A 24,364-nucleotide genomic window follows, 5' to 3' on the forward strand; every position below is an offset into this window, starting at 1 on the left:
TTTGATAAAATTCCTAAACAAATACATTGTTTTTTCTAGAAGATTTACTCTACTTCGAAGTAGCAATATTTTTGGAAACATAACTCGAATTTATAACTGTGGAGTTTCAATGAGAATTTATCGACTCTGTTCAGTACATGTGTTCAGAACGTAGTTAATGTCCAGAATGTCAAATATATTTTGTCATAAGTAAATGAAAATAATTATGTTGTGAGGTTTGGTTGTTCTAAAGTCATAATTTCATAAGTATACTCTTTCATTCAGTTGTCAAAATCTTGACCCATCTTTTTGTTTTCATAGAATCATCGCCAATCCAATTGGTGTAGAAAACTTATCAAACAAATTGTAGCAGAACGTTATAATGATAATTTATACACTATATTATTAGTTATGTTATCATGTTAAGCGTATCTATATGACTGTTATACAAAGCGAGACTGATGTTTTGCCTAGATATTACTTGAGAGTTAATATATGGACAGTTGTGAAATTTGCATACCTATTTTAACATACTTACAGCATAAATGTTTAAAATATTATATGGGAAAATAATATTTGAAATAATCTCAGCGATTGAAATTCTAGTAATTCCAACGTTTCCTCCAGCAAACTTATCTAGTCTTCTTCGGATTAATAAAGGCTTAAAAAATGATTTTGGAAGTTTACGAAATATATGTATATATTACTTTTGTGTGTGTATTCACCAGAGTTAACTAACCTATAGCGTGTGTTTCTTCTAAACTATTTCATTATTTTTTTCTAAGTCATAACATAGTAATTCTTACGTTATGCTCCTTCCTACAAACCATCTGTTTCAACAGATTGTGATCAAGAATTTTGATCTCAAAATGGTTTCGACTAGTTAATTTACTAACTTCCTCATTAAATACACATTCAACTCACAACTGATTGATCACTGGGTTGTGATCAATTTCATATGTATCAGAACCTTCTTAGTACAGATAGAATCCTATCGACCAAGTCGCAATGTGGCCACCAATCTAGGTGACTCGACATTGAGTGCGCTATGTTGACATAAGATGGTGGTTGGAGGTAGTCAACAGGAAACACTGAACCTAGGTCAGTTGCGGTCCGCATAGCTCAGTGGCAACATCCCTGACTGCAGAGTTGGGTGACACGGAAAGAAATCCGTCAGTCAGCATCACTTTGCTGATGAGTGCCAAACAACACGAAACCACAATCCAGGGTTTCCTTTTGACTACCTCCAACCACCATCTTACACATTCAGTCAACATTTTGCAGTTAACTCGGCTGGCTAGAAATCGTATCCGCAAATTCATTCTCATGAATTTATGAATTCAATGAACTTCCATATATGGGAAGTCTATTATGACACAATAATTGAGTTTATCAGCAAATTCCGTTTACTTAATTAAAGAGTTTATTTAGGTCTGTTTAGTTTCAAGGTGTGGGTCATTTAGATATTTCTAAATAATTTTTAATTTTTGATTGAGATCATGAACCGATTGATGTTAGACCATCACAATTGAAAACCTGGAAGCACTGGACGGCCGTTTCGTCCTATTGTGGGACTCCTCAGCAGTGCGCATCCACGATCCCGCGAGCGGGATTCGAACCCAGGGCCTTCGGTCTCGCGCCATTGGATGCCGGCTCAGTGGTCCAGTTGGTTAAGCGTTCGCGCGCGAGACCGAAGGCCCTGGGTTCGAATCCCGCTCGCGGGATCGTGGATGCGCACTGCTGAGGAGTCCCACAATAGGACGAAACGGCCGTCCAGTGCTTCCAGGTTTTCAATTGTGATGGTCTAACATCAATCGGTTCATGATCTCAATCAAAAACTTAATAATCTCCACAACCCCTATACTAATTTTTAATTTCTAAAAGATTCAAAAACTACTCAATCCAAAAGATAAAGTCTATCATATTAACGGGTGCTTCTACAAAATTCGAAAATATAACCAGATACTTGTTTGTGACTCTACAAAACCTTAGGTATTCGCTTACATATTGTACAATTATACCCTCTATAGAATTGAGTCAGTTTCTTAGGTTATATATTTCATGGATTTGAAATCTAACTTGTAACATGAATGACAAAATGCAATTTCCTTTGAGTGAAACTCTGCACAAAATCACATTTTACTGTTTTGAATTACCCATCTTTTATCTGCATGCCATCATCTTATCAACGTGTCAATATCCTCATACATGACAATCTTATCATTTAAAAAATGTTGAGCTTAAGATTGAACAAACTCCCTTTATTTAAAAACACTGCAAATTCCTGTTAATTATTACAATATCAATAGTGCTAATTGGAAAGGGGACTAAGTCATAAATACATTTTCATTACTTTTACTGAAAAAAAGTATTTGATCAGTAGTATTTTTAGTATGAATATAAGTGCTTTTATAATCCATAACATATGTACGTCTATATCTATTATCTTAATGAATAATTCAATAATAGATTTTCCTTCGAAATATTTCCAGCATATAGATTGTCCACCATATATTTCAATGTGGAAATATATAAAAATTTATGCGGGTAAAAATAGCCGGATGAATGGTCAGGGTCACTTTAACTGTAATACAATGATGTGAAAGTATATGATTAGAGATTGGAGAAAGTGAAAAACTTACTTTTTTTATATATATCCAGTCAGTCAAAATTGTCCATTTGTGCTGTAACTTATTCACTTTCAGTTAATGTGATAGAACCTATTTAGAGGGTAGGGATACTATATAAAAGCACTTACAAAAGTAAAAAGCAGTTCATTGGATATTTGTTCAAATACCATTGCACAGTTGACCGAATTCTTTTCAACTTCAGCTGTTTAAAGATGTTACAACATTTATTATCTGGGTGTATTTTGAACCTTTCTTAAACGTATTCTTCTGGAATTATTAACAGTTCTATAGGTAGTACAGTGGTACAAAATATAACGATAGATTTCTTTTCATGATATTGCTTTTCTGAGATAATATCATCTTTGAGGTTTTATACTAACCATATCAATGTAATCCATCAAGTACAGTGACTATTTTTAACCCCTAATTTATTGAAAATGTCACACGAATTAATATGAGCAAACTTTTTACCTCGAACTAAGCTCAGTCAAAGTAGCTCTACAAATCAGAAAGTACCATAAAGTCATTTCACTTTATTTTGAGACTCCTGAACTACTCTCCATGAATCCATACATGATCAAATCCTTTAAAAAGTAGTAACTGAACGAACGGATTTGGAACCGCTTATTTTCTGACGATTTATACTAGCTCAGCATGATTACATCATTTTCTATCTAGTCGTCCGAATGACTATGTTCAGCATAGCTTGAATATTTAGTTAATTCAGTCATTGAAAACAGAATATATATATATATATATATATATATATATATATATACATATATATATATATATTGTTTAGCTGATTTATTTTAAATTTTTTGAATAAAAGGATGACTAATTCGTCGAACATTCATTTCAATTGCCATCAGTGTAAACAGATTTGTTAAGCCAATTTATGTGCTGGAAATTTATAATCAATTTATCTGATTTACCAGAATCTACTGCGTGATAAATGATCCACTTTATCTCGGGTTTTGTAAATTACTAGCAGTAATGAGTAAATGAAAATAAACATAAAAATGGATTCTTCTGTGGTCGGTAACTCCAAAATCACCCGATATTGTTGCTATAAAAACTTTATTATGTTTTTCAAAAGTGTACTAAATCGTAGCACTAAAATAATAGTAACAAATATGCTGTACTCCAAGCGTTACTTAGTAACTGTTCTAAACTTCCTTAGGATTTTGGTTTTGTATTATGGGATTTTAAATAGTTACCAATTGCTAATATATTTATTAAGTAGTTTTATCATCAGGTGACTTAATAATGATGGAAGGGTGGTTCAAATTAGTTTACAGGTTGGCGCTTATTCGACATAATTTAAGAGTAAGTTACATCGCAAACTGTTGTCAGCTGGAGAATCGGTAGATTGTCAGGAAGTACTAAACGGCTTACTACCAGTATAGTGCTACTCTTTGACGAAGTGACGCAGCTTTTTGTGGAGTAGGACGTGGAACTCAAACACTTCACAGTGCCCACTATGCTTTTAGATTACTGGTGTAAGCGTCACTAACTTTATTTTCAAACTTAATTGATTTTTAAGGGATTTAGTAGAATTACCTTATCGTTAGTCTCCATGGTCGATATTTTAAACTCACTGTTAACACAAACTTCTATCTTATAATAGATACAGGAAGTTATTTTATCAGAAAAAGTAATATTTTTTTCTCTCAAGTGTAAGGCTCAATGATAAAAGAACTCCTTAAATTGGCCTTATTTCCATGACGACTAGCGATTTAGTTTGATGTTTTCATTTACTTTTGTAACTTATGGAAATTAAGGAAGTAATAGTAGTCAGTTCAACCGTTAAACTTTCGACAATGATAAGTCGTTAAACTTAGCTCTTTAAATTAATGAGTTCATTGACTGTTGGCAGCTGTTTAGTTCAAAAGACAATAATATAAAAGAGCGAAATTATTTTTACAACTACAGAATACTTTCGAGTTGAGAGTTTGATCCCAGAGGGTTAATACAAAGTATCAGAAGAGGAAACTAATAAAAACCAGAGAACAATTCCGATCTAGTTCATGGTAATCAGTCATCATTGTAATATACCCTATAATAATTTACTAACTGAAAGTAACCCAAACCATAGTTATATACTTTATTCCTCTCTTTTGAATTTACAATTGATTGTGACTGATTGTGATACACATGTATATAAATATACCCTAAACAATGACATTTAATGCTAAGAAGATACGGAAAAAATAATCTTGTTTATTTATGAATATGGGTTGTAAGAAGTGTTTCTTACCACTTTAAAAACAATAATGTACTGTTCAGTATTATTTGAATATATGTTGTATTTAATCATTATGCATTCATGATATAAATGTAATACTTGAATGTCACGCCTTGACCTTGAAAGTTTTCATAAGAACAGAGTGAATATTTTTGTATGAATAATATTGTGTACATTTTGTTGAGTGTTTTTCGTTTTCTCCATTTTCCAAACACATTTTCTAAATAGTTGGTTTCCTTTATTGTAATTGTACAATCATCTATAGCCTACTGATTACTTTAACTTAACTCAAGATTTCAATGAAAATTTGTTTACAGTTAGTCTAACCCTTAATTAATTACCATAGATAAAGTATTGCATGTGATTTTCACTTCGATTTTACTTATCAGGTGACAAGGCCATTGATAATGTAATCATTTCAGAATATGATATCTAGTATATGTTAGCAGAAGTTTATCCATTTTATAGTACAACTCAATATATTTATTTGCATACATATTAATGCAATCTAAATCAATTCCAAAGATTAATGATCATGAGATTCCTGGTAAATGTAATCGAGATATTTATAGAAAACTAAGTCTATTCAGTCATACCTTCCACGTAGTCAAGTATACATATGCTTACGAGTTAATTAGACCGAAAGAGAGTCGATCTTTTGTTCGATTCTTTTTTTTGTCTACTGTTTAGAGAATAAAAACTCATTTACCTTAAAGCAATTAACGTGTTGAAGATCTTTTATTTAATATGAAGTTTCTGAGAAATACTTGTGTCTTCGAAATCTCTGATGACAGATCAACGTAAATTAAATACCTAAAGTTGAATGAAACAGATATAACAATAAAGTGTTTTCTCAGAACGAAAAATTTCTCTTCAACAGCCTTGTTTCGATAATTGGCAATCCATGATCCATTAGTCTTTGTTGACAGTGTCTATTCACATAACGCCACTCAGAGACGGATTCCGTTGTCAAAATTAAGTCTTTTACTAATCCATCTTACAAACTATTTTTGTAACATATTTTCCTAAAATCGAATCTGTTGAACTATTACAATCTAATGACTAATGAAAAATAACTATTGTGAAGTCTTCGGTGATCTGGATGACTTAATTAAAAAACCTTCGATGTTGATATGAACAGAATCATTAGCGCCTAAGTTAAGAAGTGAGTTTCAAATTATTACGCAAACATTGGGTTAGTCCATTCTAGTTATCATTTTTCCGACTCCTTATGATTGTAATAATGTGAAGCTCACTTCTTAACTTAGGCGCTAATGATTTTGTTCATATCAACATCGAAGGTTTTTTAATTAAATCATCCAGGTTAGAGGACGGTCTACTAGCAAATGACTTTACCTGAACTCCAAATTTCTTCCTTTATTTCGATAAAATATTTACACTACAGTAGAAAGTAATTAGCATATTTTTTTTAACTAATCATTTGGTATGTTTAACTATTTTGAACAGGTATCAGGAATGATCTATACAAGAACATTTTATGCCAGGTTATTAGACAATAACAGTTAGATACTACTGTGATATGGAGTGTATGAAAGCTAATGGCAAGATACGAATACTTAGAATAAGGATTTTTCTTATCCTAAAGTGATTAGCGATCTTGATAATCTTTATTTATTGCTTAATTTAGGAGAATTTATTTAAATAATTCAAATCTACTTAATTGTTTTCTTAGATAACGTTGCACGTGTGTGGTAAAACAGACGTCTAGAGAGTAAAACTGGGGGACCAATCAGCTAAGTTTGGTTACCAAGGTCCTTGAATTCAAGTAACACGATTCAGTATAATCTGTTTTATTAGAATGAAGCTGTTTCCGTCCAATAGTTGACAGCCTTGCTTAAATAAAATCTATTTCTCATTTGTGTGCAAGCTTATCTTCCTTAGTACATCATTTGAGTGGAAGACAGAACTTAGAAATTTAATTCGGTCATTAAAGTCGTAATCACACTAACTATTGTCTACATAAACAACATGCTATCGACTTAATCAATATCTGGGCTTATCTTCGAAAAATTTTCTCCTATAACCTATATAAATTACACCATGTTTATTTCACCATCTGAGTTTTAATTTGTGAACACAATGGAAACATTTTTTTCGCTGACTAGAATACAATTTTTGAATATAAGCTTTCCATAGCACATACCTTTCACAATTTACTGTGAATAATCGAATAATGACTGAGTTTAAATGGGTAACTATTCTTATCTTATTCACACATAATCAATACGACGAAGTGTTTCTTTATAATGCCATTATAATTACTGTTATATGAATTCACTTCTTGTTAAGAATGAAGTTTATCGGATATATGCGAGATAGTTAATTAAAACCTAATCACCATGTTGAAAAATGGATTATTCTAAAATAGAGTAGTATATCAAAAGAGTTTGTGAAAATATCACTTCACTCAAATATTATAATTTATTGTTCAACTATTCTTTGAGGTAAACCAAGCGTTTATTGTTCGCATTTTTTTAGTTTAAACGATTCTCACTTTTATTACCTCTCAATATTTTAGATTAAATGATGATTGTGACTTTGTATTTTCGATTTCTAGTTATTGGTACAAAATCAGTCTAAGATAATGCGATATATTACTATAGATTTCAATTTAATAAATCATATATTCTAAGTAAATTTGAGATAAATTCTGATCTTTTGAGCTAACGAAAAACTTTTGTAGCTGGTAACGAGGGAGTTTCTAGTATTGACCCATTTTCTGAACAGATGATTATTTTTTACAGAAAAATAATGAAAACCTCATAAACTAATCATTCACCTCAGTGTTATACCAAGAGAATTAATTTGCATTGAAATTTAGGACAGCTTAAACTACACAAAATTATTGAGATTCGGTTAGCTCTTTCTATTCCTGTCGGTTAAAATCAGGACTTTCATCTCAATAATGAATATGTTGTATTTCAATCCATTGTATGCAATTTAATTCTTGGAAATCCATTAACATGGCTGGATAATAACAGGCGGCTTAAAATTTAATAAGTAAACATTTACTCAATAATTCTTGAATTCTTCTATACTCATCTGACTGATATTAACCAGAAACAAGAACTCTCTTAAAAGAGGTGGGTTGATTTTGGTAAACAGATATTATGGTTTCATGAGAAAGTCATTCCTTACGATACAAAACTAAACTCTATTATATTTCCGTTCGAAAGGGCATCCAGTTACAAACGTTTGCTAATCTGTATAGTATAAATAATCTTATTTGTTCTTAATGACCATTATTTACATAACACTCTGGTATGACTTGGTTTAAATTTACTAATTAAATACATAAACACTATAATCTTAGAAAATTGTGTATAATCACAGTCAAATCGATATACAAATAATGATTATTGAGATAGCAAATCAATAATGATTTATCAGTTTATGTAACTAAAAAGTAATCACTGATTAGTGAGCACAAAATCTCTCATGTGAATATATATTTAAATTCCTTATGGTTGATTGTTAACTTGCAATTCATTGCTTTAAATAAAAAGCTGATAATTTTAAGGGTATATATTGAAGATTAACGCTTGTGTATGTGGTTTATTAGTCCCTTTGATAGGTATTCTGTTATATTCCTAACTTTTTCATCAGATTTACCTTCCATAAAAGTCATTCAGTTATACTCAATACAGAACTTAGTACATATTTGAATCGATTCATGGTCAATCCAGGGTAGTCGAAGTGCTAACAGTATCAATGGTAGTAAAAAGGAATAGACACAGATTATATGATTTAAGAAGAAAAACTAACTTCATGAGATCATAAGAAAAGTATGAGAAACTTTTCAAGCTCAGGACCCGACGGAAAATAAAGAATAAATCCATCTGAACTCTTTCTAAAAATTATAAGTCATGACGCCTAAAATCTTCAACCACTGGTTACTATAAGCATGCGGACCCCAACCAGGGGGTTTGAACCTACCTATGCAGCTCAGTAGAAGAGTCTATGGCTTCATGAACCAATGCCACATCTTGGTTTTCCCTCATCTGGTAGGGATCACGTTTATGTGTCCATTTCCTGATCGATTTTGGCGGTTGTACACGTCACACGATATCTCTCTTAACGTTTCAAGTTGGTGGCTGCTAGAAACATAGGTTATATGGGTATATTTGCAACAACCGGTATCCGTTATCTGTTTGTTAAGACTGGACACTGTAAGTCTCACCAAAATGTCTTTCTCTTCTGCTTAAACTATTAGCCTGAGCATTAAAGGTATCTGCTGATATTACCACTTCTAAGAGTCTAGCTTACTGCATTATCACGCATGTAAATTTACACTTAACTGCTGATGGAATCTCATCTTGAACTAAAATCAATAACTCTTTGTGTCGATTGCGAAATTTATTTATTACCGAAATACCTAATACCTCTGGCTAGTCACCCGATTTATTCTCTGAAACGCAGTTGTTAGAAAATTGTCTGATTTATATGTGTTAATTATATAAATACAATAATGTAGACATGAATCTGAAATATCGACCGTCCACTAATTTTGTGTACAAAGACATAATGAACCACAAAACCAAATGACGATACTGAAGGTATTAATTATTTCCTAGAATACTGGAAGACACTGTACTGTTGTACTAAACTACCTGAATGAGCCTGGACGGATACAAGTACGTGTTTGTATAATTTATCATTATTGTTAAATAACTAAGACAAAACGAGGCTACTGCTGTCTCCAAATATATAACATTAGCTTTAGCTATTTTTCGTAGATTTTAGCTTAACCATCCTACTTAGGTTTACAGTAAGTAGTCTTCCTTTACCATTCCTATTTAATACCACTAATTCCTTAACATTTTATCACCTTCTACTATTTCCATCTAGCTTCACTGTTTGAGATAGATGACCAATTAGAACATAAAAATGACTATATCGCACATTAAATCCAGATTATGTATAAAACAAAATTTTGGCATTTTTATGAATTCTACAAGAATTTTCTTCAATTTCTTTTCTTTTTCATTCTTTCCTGTAGTTAATTCTTTCGTGTTGTGTTTGTTTACTTCCTCTTATTTTATTATTCAACTCAGCATCTTAACTTCTCGTAAAACAAACATTAAGTTATATAAAGCTAATCACAGTATATTTCACAATACTCTTTAAGTCTACACTAAATAAGTAGTGTATTCAGTAGTAACGTTTTAAATGATAGATTGTTTTGATATAAGATTACGACACCACTCACTAGTTTGAGATAGATTTACACACACTCTGTATCCTTTTGTAAAGACCATTTTTATTGCTCAAAGAACACAGATCAATGTCATATCAATCACGTTATCGCTCACAGTATTATTTTTATTACTATTAATAGTACTATTTGTTAATTTGATTAAGTAATCGATCCCTGTAATGCGTATCACACACATTGGGTGTTAATTTTCACTTAATGAATAAAAATAGATTAGATTAATCTGAAAAATCTGATTCAGTCAAATAAACAAAATCATATTTATTTGATTTCATCGAAGTTGTGTGCGGTAGACATAAAAATTTTGAGATTTTAATAAATTCAGACCACACATACCTACATATACCGATAAACGTTTACTTATGTTTAGTTTTATATATTTAAAGATCATTTTATATTATTGTTCAGTGCTAAGATGGTCTTTTGTAGTTCACTCAGTGTTTTTCACATAGCGAAAAAAATGGATCAAGAACAGTGATAACTGTCTCTGGTCTCCTCCCTGACGCCTGATAAACACTATATTACTCAATAATAATTAACTTTTAGTCTTTGAAAAAAGCTATCATGAATGAATAAGCTAGACCAATATATACACATGAATCAATACAAAAGAAAACATTTTCACAAAACAACCTTAGTAATTAATAACCGTGTACTCACTGATGACTAACTATTAGATGGATTTCTTGAAGTGCTTCTGGGAAGCCTTGGAGTCAACCAAGTCAACTCTGAAGCAGTTACTTTTTAAATAATATTGTACAAGGATTAGAGTATATCAGAAGTGACTGAAGTCGAATTATTTATTTATTTCAATTCGATACAGGGGCACAAATGCACCATGTTATTCTCGATAATTCCAAATTCGTGTTTCAATTTTCTGTGAGTTGGTGTCTCCATATTACTACATAATCTCAAACTAGAACAGAAGATCTTACAAATTCAGCCTGATTTTCGGTGGTTATTTACCAAATTTTACTTCATAACCAGAATTGTTTATTAAATGTGCAATGAAATATTTTACTCTTTATTTTTAATTTAATATTGTTTAAATTACATAATTGTTATGCATGCACTAGAAAAAGAAGCAAAAGTACTTTTTGTGAATTCCACTGTATTACTGTGAGTTTGAACTTAAGCGTAAATGAGTGTGATATTCAAAAGATTCATGCAAAAGGCTAACATTTATTCCATTTAGATGAATATTTATCAGAATAAAAACAATTTTGGAAGCGTTGGCACATATTGAATGTGTCTTGTAAACAATGAATTTCGAAGAAAATTCATTATGAAGTGTGAAAAAGAAATTTTCAAATGTTACAGATTTACAAGAAACGAAAACGTCCTGTACTCACTCACCTTGAATTCGGAAGGGATAGAATTGCAGATACAGCCGACAGAAGGATTAAAGCGGTACTTTAAAAAATTCCTACATACCCCAACCAGTTTAGGTAAATGTTACCAAATATTCTTTGGATCAATCAGTATAGATCTTTACTCTTCTGAAGTCATCTTCAATTGTATCTATAAATCTACATGTATTTGTGGTAGCAGTTATACAGCTGGGACTAAAACGATGGGATCTACGAGGCTTTTTGAACAGGCTCGAAGGGAAGTACACTGTTCAAATGTAAAATTATTGATCATAATGAACAGTGGGCTTAAGGTGAATAGCGCAAAGCTGTTCAAAAATATTAACTATCAATGTATTCCGCTTTACTCCACTGGACAGGGGTTAATTTAATTAAACACTTGACGTTTATATACAAAAAGAAAATCCTGTAACCCCCTTATTTCCATGGTTAAACAATTATAGTGACTTAACTTACCTATTATGTAGACGTTTTATTTGATGATTTTGAGAGATCCACTGACATTCAATCATGGTATTGAGCTCGCATCAACTAAGTAATTTGATTGAATAATCACCCTTTTTTCATTTCGCCTTTCAGTTAATGTTTATGACATCACTCCCTTCATAATATGACTTATTTTTCAACATATACTCATCAATCTTAATATCATATTTTTTGTCTTCTCTCAGTTCTTATGATTTTCTGTCCCGTTTCGAACATCAATCTCAAATTCATCAACTAAGGTATGTAAAACTGTGTTTCATAATAATATTAACCATTGTAACTTCAGGCTGTTTGCAGCTGATAAGAAACCTTGAAATTGAGTGAATTCATTTTACTCTTCAAGTTTTGTTATTACTGCGTTGTTCACAGCTCTTTTAGTTTTTGCATTCAATGCAAATTATTCATCGAAATATAAGCTTAAACAGTTATACCTAGACTAGAGTCCGTGATGTTAACTATTAAAAATTCAAAGATCTCCATAATACATCTAATGTAATTAATATTTATTTAAATATGAACATAAAATGCACCAAGGAGTTATAAAATAGAATTTCATTGAAAATTAAGAGAAAATGAAGGAATGTTCTTTTACTCTGAGGTCCATCAGTGGTAGCCATTCACGATGGTTATCCATGTCTAGCTAAACACTTTAAATCAGTCTGACCATCAAATTGTCCTATGCATTAGTAAGCTGACTAGAAATAAACTATTAGGTCGAATAGAATTAGACTATATTAAAGGATTCATGTTTATTATGTAACATGGTACAGCTTCATACTACAACGTCATAATTATGAATGTATGGTACTAAGAATTCTGTAGCATACTTACAATAACCACACAGTACTATGAGATTCATTGTAAGTTTCCAACTAGCGAAACTGTTGGAATACATTTAATCTAAACAAATTCTAAAATACCTTCGGACTATGAAATATTTATTAGAATGGATCAACAAAATTAATCATCGATTTGAAACTCAAGTTAAAATATTCACTTGAACAACAGATCATTCGCAATAAATACACCATAAGTGAATATCAGTAATGTATTCCTTAAATGAATGATAGAATCTTGTTCACCGGTATAGGGATTTTCATACTGTTTCACTAGCAATCTGGTAAATTTATATCCATACACCAGAAAATATCTCAATACAATTCAACAACCACACTAGTGGCTAAGATAGAACATGGTATGTTCTAGATGTGCTGTTTGTACATTCCTTTATATTCAAATAGACTTGACAAATGCATGGTTACTGTTCTTCGTGACATAATCCATAAAACATACGCGAAATATCTCTGTTACTGAAGTCTGAAAATCATGAAAGACTATCTTCTTCGCGTAACAGTTATACCATTTGCTATAAAAGATATTAACATTTTTGTAAGTGACTGAGACTCCATAAAGAAGAATTGGCTTGTTTTTTTTACTGTGGTTAACTTTTTTCGCAAAAATTAAATGAGATTCAATAAAGAGCTATATTTGTATTTAAAATTTGGTACCAGACGCCAATAAATCCCATCTCCATATCTCAGTAGATTATCAGTTATCATTTTAATTTAGTAAACATAGCGTACATATTGTACATGGTATTGCTTTAAGTTGTTCAGTCACAATAAGGAATAAATTTTCTTAACAAAACTTATTCTGTTTTGCCTAATTTAAGCCAGTCAGTTGATCTCACGTATAACAGACAAAGTTTATTGTCAAAAATAATTATTGTAAATGAAATAAACAATCATATTAATAAATTTAACTACACTTTATTACTGTTAAAAAGTGTGTTATGGTTCATAACGCAAAGTAGGTTTTGGCATTATTTCATTTACTAGCTCCGTAAAGACGATATAGTAGAAAAAGATAACATTTAAACCGACTCTAATATTAAGTCCAATAAAAATAATAAACCAGTGGTGTACTGTTGCAGAATTTTAATCAGTCTATGCAAATATCACCATTAGATTGTTGGGATCAAATAAATATCGATAGACAATAAAACGGAATATATGTTTCATGGTAGTGTGGTTACCTAAAAACTATAGTTTCAAAGTATGATCCAACATTCAACAGTAAATATAGTTTACTATGGTGTCCCACAATAGGGTGAAAAGCACTATTCAGCCTCGTTCAGTTTTCAAAAGTTTTCTGGATGATTTTAGTCTCTGATTAAAATTATCTTTGTAATAATGATTACACAAGCGACTCGATTGGCATATTGTCTTAATTCATAATCCTTTCAAAATGAACTATGCATAATCTATATCTCCTGTGATGAAATGGCTTTGGCAATAATCTTAATAACCATCCGCTTCATTGAATTTGCATGCTTTCTTATTTTCTGTTTTATCTGATGAGGGTTTTCTAACTGTGTGATTCAAAAATTACGGAAATTATATTCATGAAACAAGCCTTATTTAATGATTCGCTGTTTAAAATTTTTTTATCGATAAATGTCAGACTGTTTGGTCCATCTAAGTTATAACTTAAGTCATATATTATGAGTATATGTCAGTTTCTCTGGTTTGGAAGAGCGTCGTCAAATTTCTATACTTTATCCGCCAACCACCAACACTTCAGTCAGTTAGTCTTCATCTTAACTAGTTTTAATTGAAATGAGGAAAACTGATTGATTACCTGATGATATGAACTGCTTGCAGTTGTATGTATTTTATCCTTACAATAACGACAAAAAATATTCATTACCATAAATAAAAATAGCTATTTACTGGTTGGATAGTGAAGACAAGTTAGAGAGTGACTGTCAGTCCTCATTTGCAATTTCAGTAAATTTGAGATTTACCGTAGTCTGTATTTTGTATTAACAACAAATAACTGGCTTGCTTGCAACTTGACCTATCTCACTTGCCTACAATTTCCAATTGAACATCATGAAATCAATCTCACAACTACCCACTGGTGGGCACATTATTATTTATTGAAGCTGTTACAAATTATGGTTCTCTGACCACATTTTTTGAAAACATTCCGGCCGAAATGTATTCATGTTAAAAGAGCGTCAAGTATTTAAGTGCGAACTGCAAAAAGAATCTTCTTAATTATTTGACTGAAAATACACAAACTTTATCTTTTATCTCACACTTCATAAATTCTAAAGAACATATAATGTTAGGCCTATACTTCATTAAAAACACTTATCTAAGGTTACCAGACCATAGAAAAACGTTAATAAGCGTTATGGAAAAAGGTATAAAGGTGTCAGTTGATTCTATATCAAATTAATATTGTTTACAAATCAGCGAACCTTTTTAATCATAGAATCTAATACATTTTTTAACCACAGTAACTGAAAATCATGATTCAACGAATTTTATGTTGAAGTGTATGGATCAATCAGTTAAGACTCCTGTGGATTTATACAAATATGATTATATATATATATATATATATATATATATATATATATATATATATATATATATATATATATATATATATATATATATTGTTGATCAGAGCCCTGCTGTGGCTTAGGCGTTTTCTGTTCTGTTTAATTGCTAGTAATAATAATTATTATAATATACGTGTCAAAGTTTAGTTATCTCAAAAAACAATAAAATTCACGTTTACGTCCAGTGTTGTATTGATTATCCAATACATAGGTGCTTAAAATTCTTGTCTAATTCCATTTGCTTCATAAAACGAGGATTCTTTCGTTTTCCCATCTTAATAATATTGTGTTGCTTCATATTTTATTGATTGAGACCATAGATGTTTTATGGAATACTATGTGCATTAGTGTGTTTAAGCTATACCAATTAGAGAAACCCATTTTAACTTATAATATAGCAAATCGCTTAATTCTATATATCATGCTGTTTCGCAGTTTAGTTTCTATCTACTAAGTAGTGTCATAAATATTGAGCAATACCATTCATTAATATTTTGTATCAAGTGACTAAAATACTATTGATAATAAAATGAATGTGAAGGTAATGATGAATAGGACATTTATTACAAGTACTGAGTATATAATAAGTTAGTTGTGCACAGTTTGAAGGCCAAGGAACGTATAGAACGTGTTAATTAAACGAAATAGGATCTGAAAATTATTTCCCATCTCGAAATGATACTACCCGAAGAATGACTACAGCCAATTATCGGCGAAGAATTGTTTCCTATAAATTTGGAACTTCTCAGTGGTATACGCTTACAACTTTTAACACTCACTGAAACCACAACGTCACTTTAGATATGGATTTTCAATTCCACCCATTTTGTGATACAGCAAGACTTCAGTTATAACTAACTACCTCACTCCTGAGCTGATTGAATTGTGACAACCATTGTTTCTCGGGCTGATTACATGCTGCTAAACCTCAGTAACTTATATTCTAAACTGAGTTTTTAACAACGATTAGTTTAATCAACCAGTTAAACATTATTTTAATATCTCCTATTACTCTTTCTTTGATGTATTATTGTTGACTTTTTTTTAAAAAAGGATATTTTAAGCACATTCACTGTTATGAAGTTCGTATACAGTGATCACCTCTGATAATTTATTTAGCTTTCACAAAGTATCTAGGAAATAAATATGCATTCATTTCAATAATATATTACTTATTTATGAAGAATATAACTATAATTAAAATAATCTTTCCTAAGTGTGAATACAAAGTGAACCGATGATGCTTCCTAAACTATGAAAAATACGTCAAGAATTGTTGCAATAAGTATTATGTTAACCAGAGAACGCAACGACAAACGAAAAAAGTCAAATATCATATACAGGATAAATTTCAGCACCGACTCAAAAGACTACATAGAACAAAATGGCTATTTCCACATTTACGTCTACATAAATGCCAGTTGCCTATTAAATGCCACAATATAACTTTACTAACATAAGTGCATATAGACAGCTTCGAATATGAGTTCAATCGGGAAAACGTCGAAGAACTGGAGAGAGAAAAGACAAGGAAAACCGAGGGATTTTTGAAAGCCCGGCACTCTACTCAATCTATTAACTAATTAGATATATCTAGATCGATTCAATAGAATAAAGATCAACAATTTCAATTTTGGAGGCCATGTTAAGAGAAAATAATCAAAATAAACACCCAAAACAACGACCATACAATTGTGAACAGCAACCAATCGAATGTCATGTCCAAAGGACAGGCTGTTATTCAATGGTTAAGAGATTCTGATACTGCACTTTTCTTTCAAGTACATGCCGATGATGTTACCCAGAAAGATAATGAAAGTTTTACAATTAAATCATCCAACTTAGACAACACAACACCAGCCAAGTAAAAATCCTGCAAGGGTACAATGAAAATTCCCTTATTTTTCACACTATCTACGTTTTAAGCAAAGCAGTTTTGCTTATTGAAAATCCCATCAAACCTTATGATTTACACCAATTTGTCAGAATTCCTTAATTCAGTTTTAAAGTCTACTGTTCATGTTCGAAAGTTTATTATCTGACTATTGGTAACAAGCTTATTGACCTTAAGCTGAACTCGGTCACCTGTCAGTTTTACAGTTTCATCTTCGTTCTAAGGTGATTCGTGTTACGGTTAATTAATACTGTATAATTTTCAATGTCTATTCAACCACTAGAAACTCATGTTCAAAATTGCCATAAGAAATTATCTTTAATCCCTTTAGATATTGAATCCACACTAAACACACAACATTAGATAAATAAATAAATCACATAAGTGATTAATTTCAAAACACTTTAAGATTATAAACCCGTTTGCTTTCCGTCTATTTGTACATTTTTAACTTAATGTTTACTTTATAAAACCTTTGGGATTCACAGTTGATATTGTTACCTATATTAGTATTTTAGGCAAATCTGGTGAATATCAAGAAGCTAAAAATATCGGCAAAGGAAAACTAACATTTCAAAAAAATAACACAGAATTCATGATTAGTTTATCTTATTTCCCATACCTAAGTTTTTCACTATGTAAATTATTAACTACATCTATAAATATTCCGAGGTTTATTAAATGGCATAACTGACGAACTGATATTATGTACACATAAGTGACTATCTTAAAGACAGAATTCCCGATATTCTAATAGAAAACTATTCTTTGTGAAACTGATGAAGTTAGAAGACAATAACTCGTTGATATCAGTGGAGAAAGAGAGTAGTAGATCTTAAATTGACTAAAATTAAGAATTTAATCCACTAGATTCAAATTTTTTAACTTAAAAGTAATGCACATACTGTAAGAACTGTGAATCTTGATTTCGATTCCTTGCAGGATTCTGAACATGTACTATTATAGGGTCTTAAACTATGGCAAAATAAAGTTTTTTAATGGTTCCTCAACTAATCTCCTTTCAGAATTAATAATACCCTCAAATAATTAGGATAAGCGGGAATCGAAAATAATGGCATATATATAAATTTTTATTCCTACAGTTATATAAGACAACGTTGTCAGATATAAAAAAATTGGGGATGCTGAACATTAATCACATAATAGCTACTACATTTAACAATAAAATTTGCACCACTTTAAATGAAATCAACAATTATGCATTAATAACCTCAGGTATACCAATAAAAACTTCAAATCTATCTTGTCATGTTTAATGTTATTAGGATCTATTCTGTAACTTTTAAATACTGTCATTTTGTAGTCCTCAGTGCTATCTGAAATCCATAAGTAAGGTATTGTAAGTACAAAACTAATGACTATCCATTATCTGGATTCGGCGGTTTTGTAAATAAAGTGTTAACATTTGAAGAGACAATTAATAGATTCAGTTATCAATCTTAACATGAAAACAATAACGCCGGTACAGCAAGAAGACGAATCCCAGATAAGACAAAATGTGCATTCTACATTCCACTGCTAGTCACAATCCGACTGTAACAAAATCTCTGTAAACACGTTTAGAGTTTAGCTGATTCTAAAAAACTGCTCCCAGTCAAGAATTTATTTTGCCAACAATAAGTTCATTGTTCAATGAAATCAACATTTATTTATTCACATTTACAAATAAATATCTGATTGTCTTTCATGTAGATTGTTAGTAAATGTGGTTGGGGGGGTTGTTTTCGTCACTAATCAAGGACATGAGGTAAATATTCATCATAATATCCATCAGTGAGTTTTTCCAAGTTATTGTTCGATGAAATTTCATTTAAAAACATAAATATAGAAGGTATTCAAACAGCAAAACTACAAAAAGTCTAAATCCCTTTGCGCAACGTTTTGGCGCTTGAAATTTTTAACATCACGAAATAAACGGTATAAAAGTATGGTACGCTAATCTCGCTATATTATTTTTTTCTTAGATTCTGTCATGTTACCCTGTAGAAGCTACAATGAGAACATTAATATGATTGGGTCAAATTCGAATCTTCGTCTTTGTTCATCTGCCCCATCACCACTTAAAAGAAAACCGTATCAAGTTTCTTTCAATCTTGATAGAAATACCTATATCGAATATCCTTACTCAGAATCCTCAACTTCATTAGTGCAATGCAAACGTGTACCAGGTTATATAAGTTCAAGTGGAGCTACTCCAGGAGAAACGAATGTAAACTTTAAAACATCACCAAAATATCCATTCAGTTGGAGCAATGAAAATGGGGTAACAACAATTGGAAAAGTTATAAATGGCTATGATAATGAATATTCCAAGCAAATTAATTATCCACCTCGTTTGTACACTTCATGGCCTATCAGACCAAAGTATAATCGTTATTCACCACCTCCTCCACAACCAACTTTAAACCATGATGGGGATAACATTAATTTTAACTGTAGTACAACTGATCAAACCGCCATTATAGATCCTTTTACATCTAATAGTTATACTGCACACAAACCAGAAATCCGTTTTATCGACACCACTTTAAGTTCACCAGGGAATTGTAATTTAAACAGCAATAATAATTTAAATACGAATAAACCACCAGTCTTTGGAAGATCTCTGAATAGTTTAAAATTGCTTTTGTCGAAATCTACACATCGTTTCGATGCAAATAGTAATACTAATCCAAATGGCGGTAAGTCATTATTTAAACAAATCGAACAATATGATTCAATCAATCCAAGAGATAGTTCAGCAATCGATATCTTGAATCAAAGATCATTTTGTTCATAATTCTTCGTATCATTTATTTTTATAAAATAAAAGTTTTTTAAAAAATTAAATAACGTCGATTCCATTAAAATTACAACACGAATATAGAGAATTAAGTCTGTTGTTGTTTTCGTTATCGATCAGAACATTATTATTATCTAAATACGAGTGGATGTATACATTTATTCATGCGATAAACTCATACTTTATCAAAGCCACTGATTTTTGTTTTAATTATAACTATGTTTTGTGGGATAGGTAAAGAGGTGACAGGACTAATTAAATTACTTATTTCTTTACTGAATCAAATTTACAAACATTATAATGCTTTTAAATATACGTGCTGTACATTCCGAATAATGATGTTTATTTTGATGGTTGATGCTCTTTGGTGATTTCATTTTGTTTTTATTTTCCGTGTTCCGTTTAAAAAACATAGTATGCTAATCTTATTTTATGAAATATTTATGACTAGAAGTGAAAGTAGTTTTTCAGGTGATGATGACTCATACTTATAAATTTGAAATTGGTGATACGTTTACATTTTAAGTAGTTGTCAACATTCACTATATAAGTACCATTTATACTTGTATTCTTGTTATTTACAAACATAGGTGCTTTTTAGACTTTTCATAAAACTAAGATAATACTGACTACAAACTAGTAGTATGATCTTATTTTACATAAATTGGTCGTTTCAATGTGATGCAAGACGTCATCAGTACAACTTTACGAATAAATGCAGTGACTAGATTTCGCGTGAATATTAATATGTAGTACTTCTTCACGAATCAAACTCGACTGGCCGACATTCAGTCATCCTGTGTTTTAGAATGACTTGCTATAATGTTGCAAGTAATGTGCTGAAATATTAGCAGATAAATGTCTACTCTTAACAAAATAGCTGGTGAATATGATGAAAATAAGATGTATTAAGCTATACAACCTCTTAGTTCATAAGAACGGAACCAACTGATTGCGTAGTTTAGAAATTATTGGTTCAAACCAGAGAAAATTATTTTCTTCCGAATCCAGTTAACCACGAACAGATGTCACCTGAAGAACTGAAATCTAGAGAACACATGAATACAGTTGCACTCTAGGTTAAGATTCACAAACAATGTATACACACAACCCTCAGATGCTGAAACGAACCTCTAAGCTATAATCTAAGGTTCAACATCCTTCATCTCAGATCTTTTACAGTATCTCATCGGTAAATACTGCATTTCATGTTAAAAATGTTTGCTGTCTTCATGGTCATTATGAGCAAACAGTTGTCGACAGAAATTAATTCTAAACCTACATTCTAACAGGACTGCTTAATCGCAATAGAAATTGTATGACTGATATACCTTGGAAAATATTTTCCATCTTAATATGGTAACATATCGGAAAAAAATGACTTCTAAGTAGCTGATTTATCATTTGCAGCCGAATCTCCGTTCAATGATTTTACAGTAACACTAAAAATCACATCAGTATAAACTCATAGTGTTGATTTTAAGCTCATTTGTGAGCAGCTGGTTGTTTGAATCTTATACAAGGTATAACTTAAAATCATTACTCTCCGTACAATTTTAAACAAAAATGTGATGACTGAAAGTATTCCCGAGACTTTGTATGTAACACTGTAGATATAGATGTAGTCTTTAGAAATTACCAGTTTTGATTTTGAAATAAACCGCTAAACCTCAAGATTTCTCTGTTCATACAAAAATTGCCCCTAAATAATATATTTTAAAAAATGAAATATATAAACACAAAGCTTCTTATCATTTAAATAGGAATTCACATGGAATGCACAATACGATCATTTCTTTTTGATAACGTGATAGTGTTTAGAATTTTACATTGCAACAATAGGCTAAAACAGCAGAAATCCCCAGTCCTATAATGACTTCCATAACTGATTAGTTTAGCAGACGACATTTAAACTATGATCTTTTTCAAAGTTATATCAAATACATTATTGAAACGAGATCTTAATATCGCCTACTTAAATATCTAAACAGAGTTTGCGTCATGAATAAAAATCTGGTACTATTCGTTTCAATAAAAATTTCTCGTTAAGGATACACTCAGTGGTTTACACTTTGACGGCAGAAAAGTGACTTAGTTGTTTAAGCATACTGCATTTTACCGCATCATTGTGGATTCAAATCCTATTTCAGCACCGGTTAACCAGAAGCGTAATATTTATGCCCAATACATAAAAGACTCCGAATTCGGCAAGTCAGCTTCGAATTAGCCTATCGTGATGAACCAATCGGGCTATACTGGCTGGAACAATCATTCTTCAAGGTCCTACCATGACATGCAGGTCGGTTAAAGAGTAGTAAGACTAAAAGCAGCAAATCCAAGGTTCGAGGGCGAAGTCGTACTCCTGAATGTACAGACGTGTTACGGTAATAAAGTGTTTTTTAAGACAACCAGCATGACAGCGATGCTGTCTTCCCACAAAGGAAGGATAGGGTTAGAAAAGGTCGATCCTAAAAATCCACATTTCGCCTTGTCTCATGTTTCCTTCTCGTGCAGCCTTTTCCGCCGTCATTGCTAAATCCTCCACATATTTACGTTTGTCGGTTATGATGCTCCTCTTCACTTGCTTGTTTACTTCCGTGTATTCAGCTGGTACCTTGGCTTTCTCTGCTCTTGTTCGGCTGTTCTTGATTGCTGCCTTCTTGTTCACCCTTTCTTGAATCTTATCCAGTGTATCAACAGTGATCCATTCCCTGTAATAGGGCTTATTGTGGCCCAGAACCTCATAACATGTTGAAGTGATTGCCTCCTTTATCCCTTTCCAGTTGCTCTTCATAGTAGTTCCTTCTCCACTGAGTAGATCGTGAAGGGCCTGGAACCTATTGCTGAGGGCTATCTTGGATTTGTTGAGTTTGTCAGTATCCCAAAGAAAGGTCGTATTAAACGTTTGTAAGGTTGTCCGCCCCATTCTCCAGTGCTTCTTAAGTTTCAACTTCATTTTGGCGACCAGCAAGTGATGATCTGATGCTATATTAGCTCCTCTCTTGGTTCTCACATCCTCCATCGTCCTCCCGAACTTTTTGTTAATGCAGATATGGACAATTTGGTTCTGTGTAGTGTGATCCGGTGAAGTCCATGTGGTTTTGTGTGTGTTTGTGTGGGAATATGGTGCCGCCTATGACCAGTTTGTTGAAGGCACATAGGTTTGCAAATCTCTCACCATTTTCGTTCCTTTCTCCCAATCCGTGTCGTCCCATGATGTCTTCATATCCAGTGTTGTCCATTCCGACCTTGGCATTTAGGTCTCCCATCAGGATGGTCAAGTCCTTTGTTGGGCACTTCTCGACGATTGTATGACACAAAAAAGAAACTCTCTGGAAATCGCCGCAAACCAGAACGACCAGTGAAAAGCAAGGAAGGCGAGGTAATCACCAACATTGAAGAACAACAAAACAGCTGAGTAGAACACTTCAAAGAACTCTTGAATCGACCAGTCCCACTGAACCCACCCAACAACGAAGCAGCACCCACGGACCTCCCAATCAATGTTGGCCCACCAACAATTGAAGAAATCAGCATGGCCATCAGACAAATCAAGAGTGGCAAAGCAGCAGGACCAGACAACATTCCAGCACGGGGACTGAAAGCATACGTAGCGGCAACTGCAAGGATACTCCACATTCTCTTCAATAAGATTTGGGATGAGGAACAAGTACCAAAAGATTGGAAAGAAGGACTCCTGATCAAAATACCGAAGAAATGCGATCTCAGCAAGTGTGATAACTACAGGGGCATCACTGTTCTCTCAATACCGGGAAAAGTCTTCAACAGAGTATTGTTAAACAGGATGAAGGACTGCGTAGACGCCCAACTTCGTGACCAACAGGCAGGATTCCGTAAGGATAGATCGTGTACAGACCAAATTGCAACTCTACGGATCATTGTGGAACAATCAATTGAGTGGAATTCATCACTCTACATCAACCTCATTGACTACGAAAAAGCGTGGACAGAACAACACTATGGAAGCTTCTTCGACACTACGGCATACCGGAGATAGTCGATATCATACGGAATTCCTATGATGGATCAAACTGCAAAATCGTGCATGGATGACAATTGACAGATTCGTTCAAGGTAAAAACCGGTGTCAGGCAAGGTTGGGCAGCATCATTGATGAACACGGTGGATCTGATGCAGATGTAAAGGCACGGATTGGCAAAGCAAGAGCAGCATATTTACAACTTAGGAACATCTGGAACTCAAAGCAACTGTCAACCAACACAAAGGTCAGGATTTTCAATACAAATGTCAAGACAGTTCTACTGTATGGGGCGGAAACTTG

General features: G+C 32.2%; 1 protein-coding gene across 2 annotated transcripts in view; it reads left to right on the top strand.

Annotated features, from left to right (window-relative positions):
- MS3_00003295 (uncharacterized protein) overlaps positions 1-24,355 on the top strand; it is a gene marked incomplete at its 5' end in the record, with an annotated part of 34,199 nt that extends 9,844 nt beyond the window's left edge. Inside the window, 2 exons of one of the 2 annotated variants that reach the window (XM_051211047.1) lie at positions 12,135-12,188; positions 19,244-24,355. In XM_051211047.1, coding sequence (XP_051071079.1) covers positions 12,135-12,187 — 53 coding nt within the window. In that variant the 3' untranslated portion in view covers position 12,188; positions 19,244-24,355. The remainder of the gene's footprint in view (positions 1-12,134; positions 12,189-19,243) is intronic. The other variant, XM_012945725.3, reaches the window with a different exon arrangement.
- Positions 24,356-24,364: the final 9 nt, after the last annotated feature.

This window comes from Schistosoma haematobium, chromosome ZW (assembly GCF_000699445.3).
Source record: "Schistosoma haematobium chromosome ZW, whole genome shotgun sequence".
Lineage (NCBI taxonomy): Eukaryota > Metazoa > Platyhelminthes > Trematoda > Strigeidida > Schistosomatidae > Schistosoma > Schistosoma haematobium.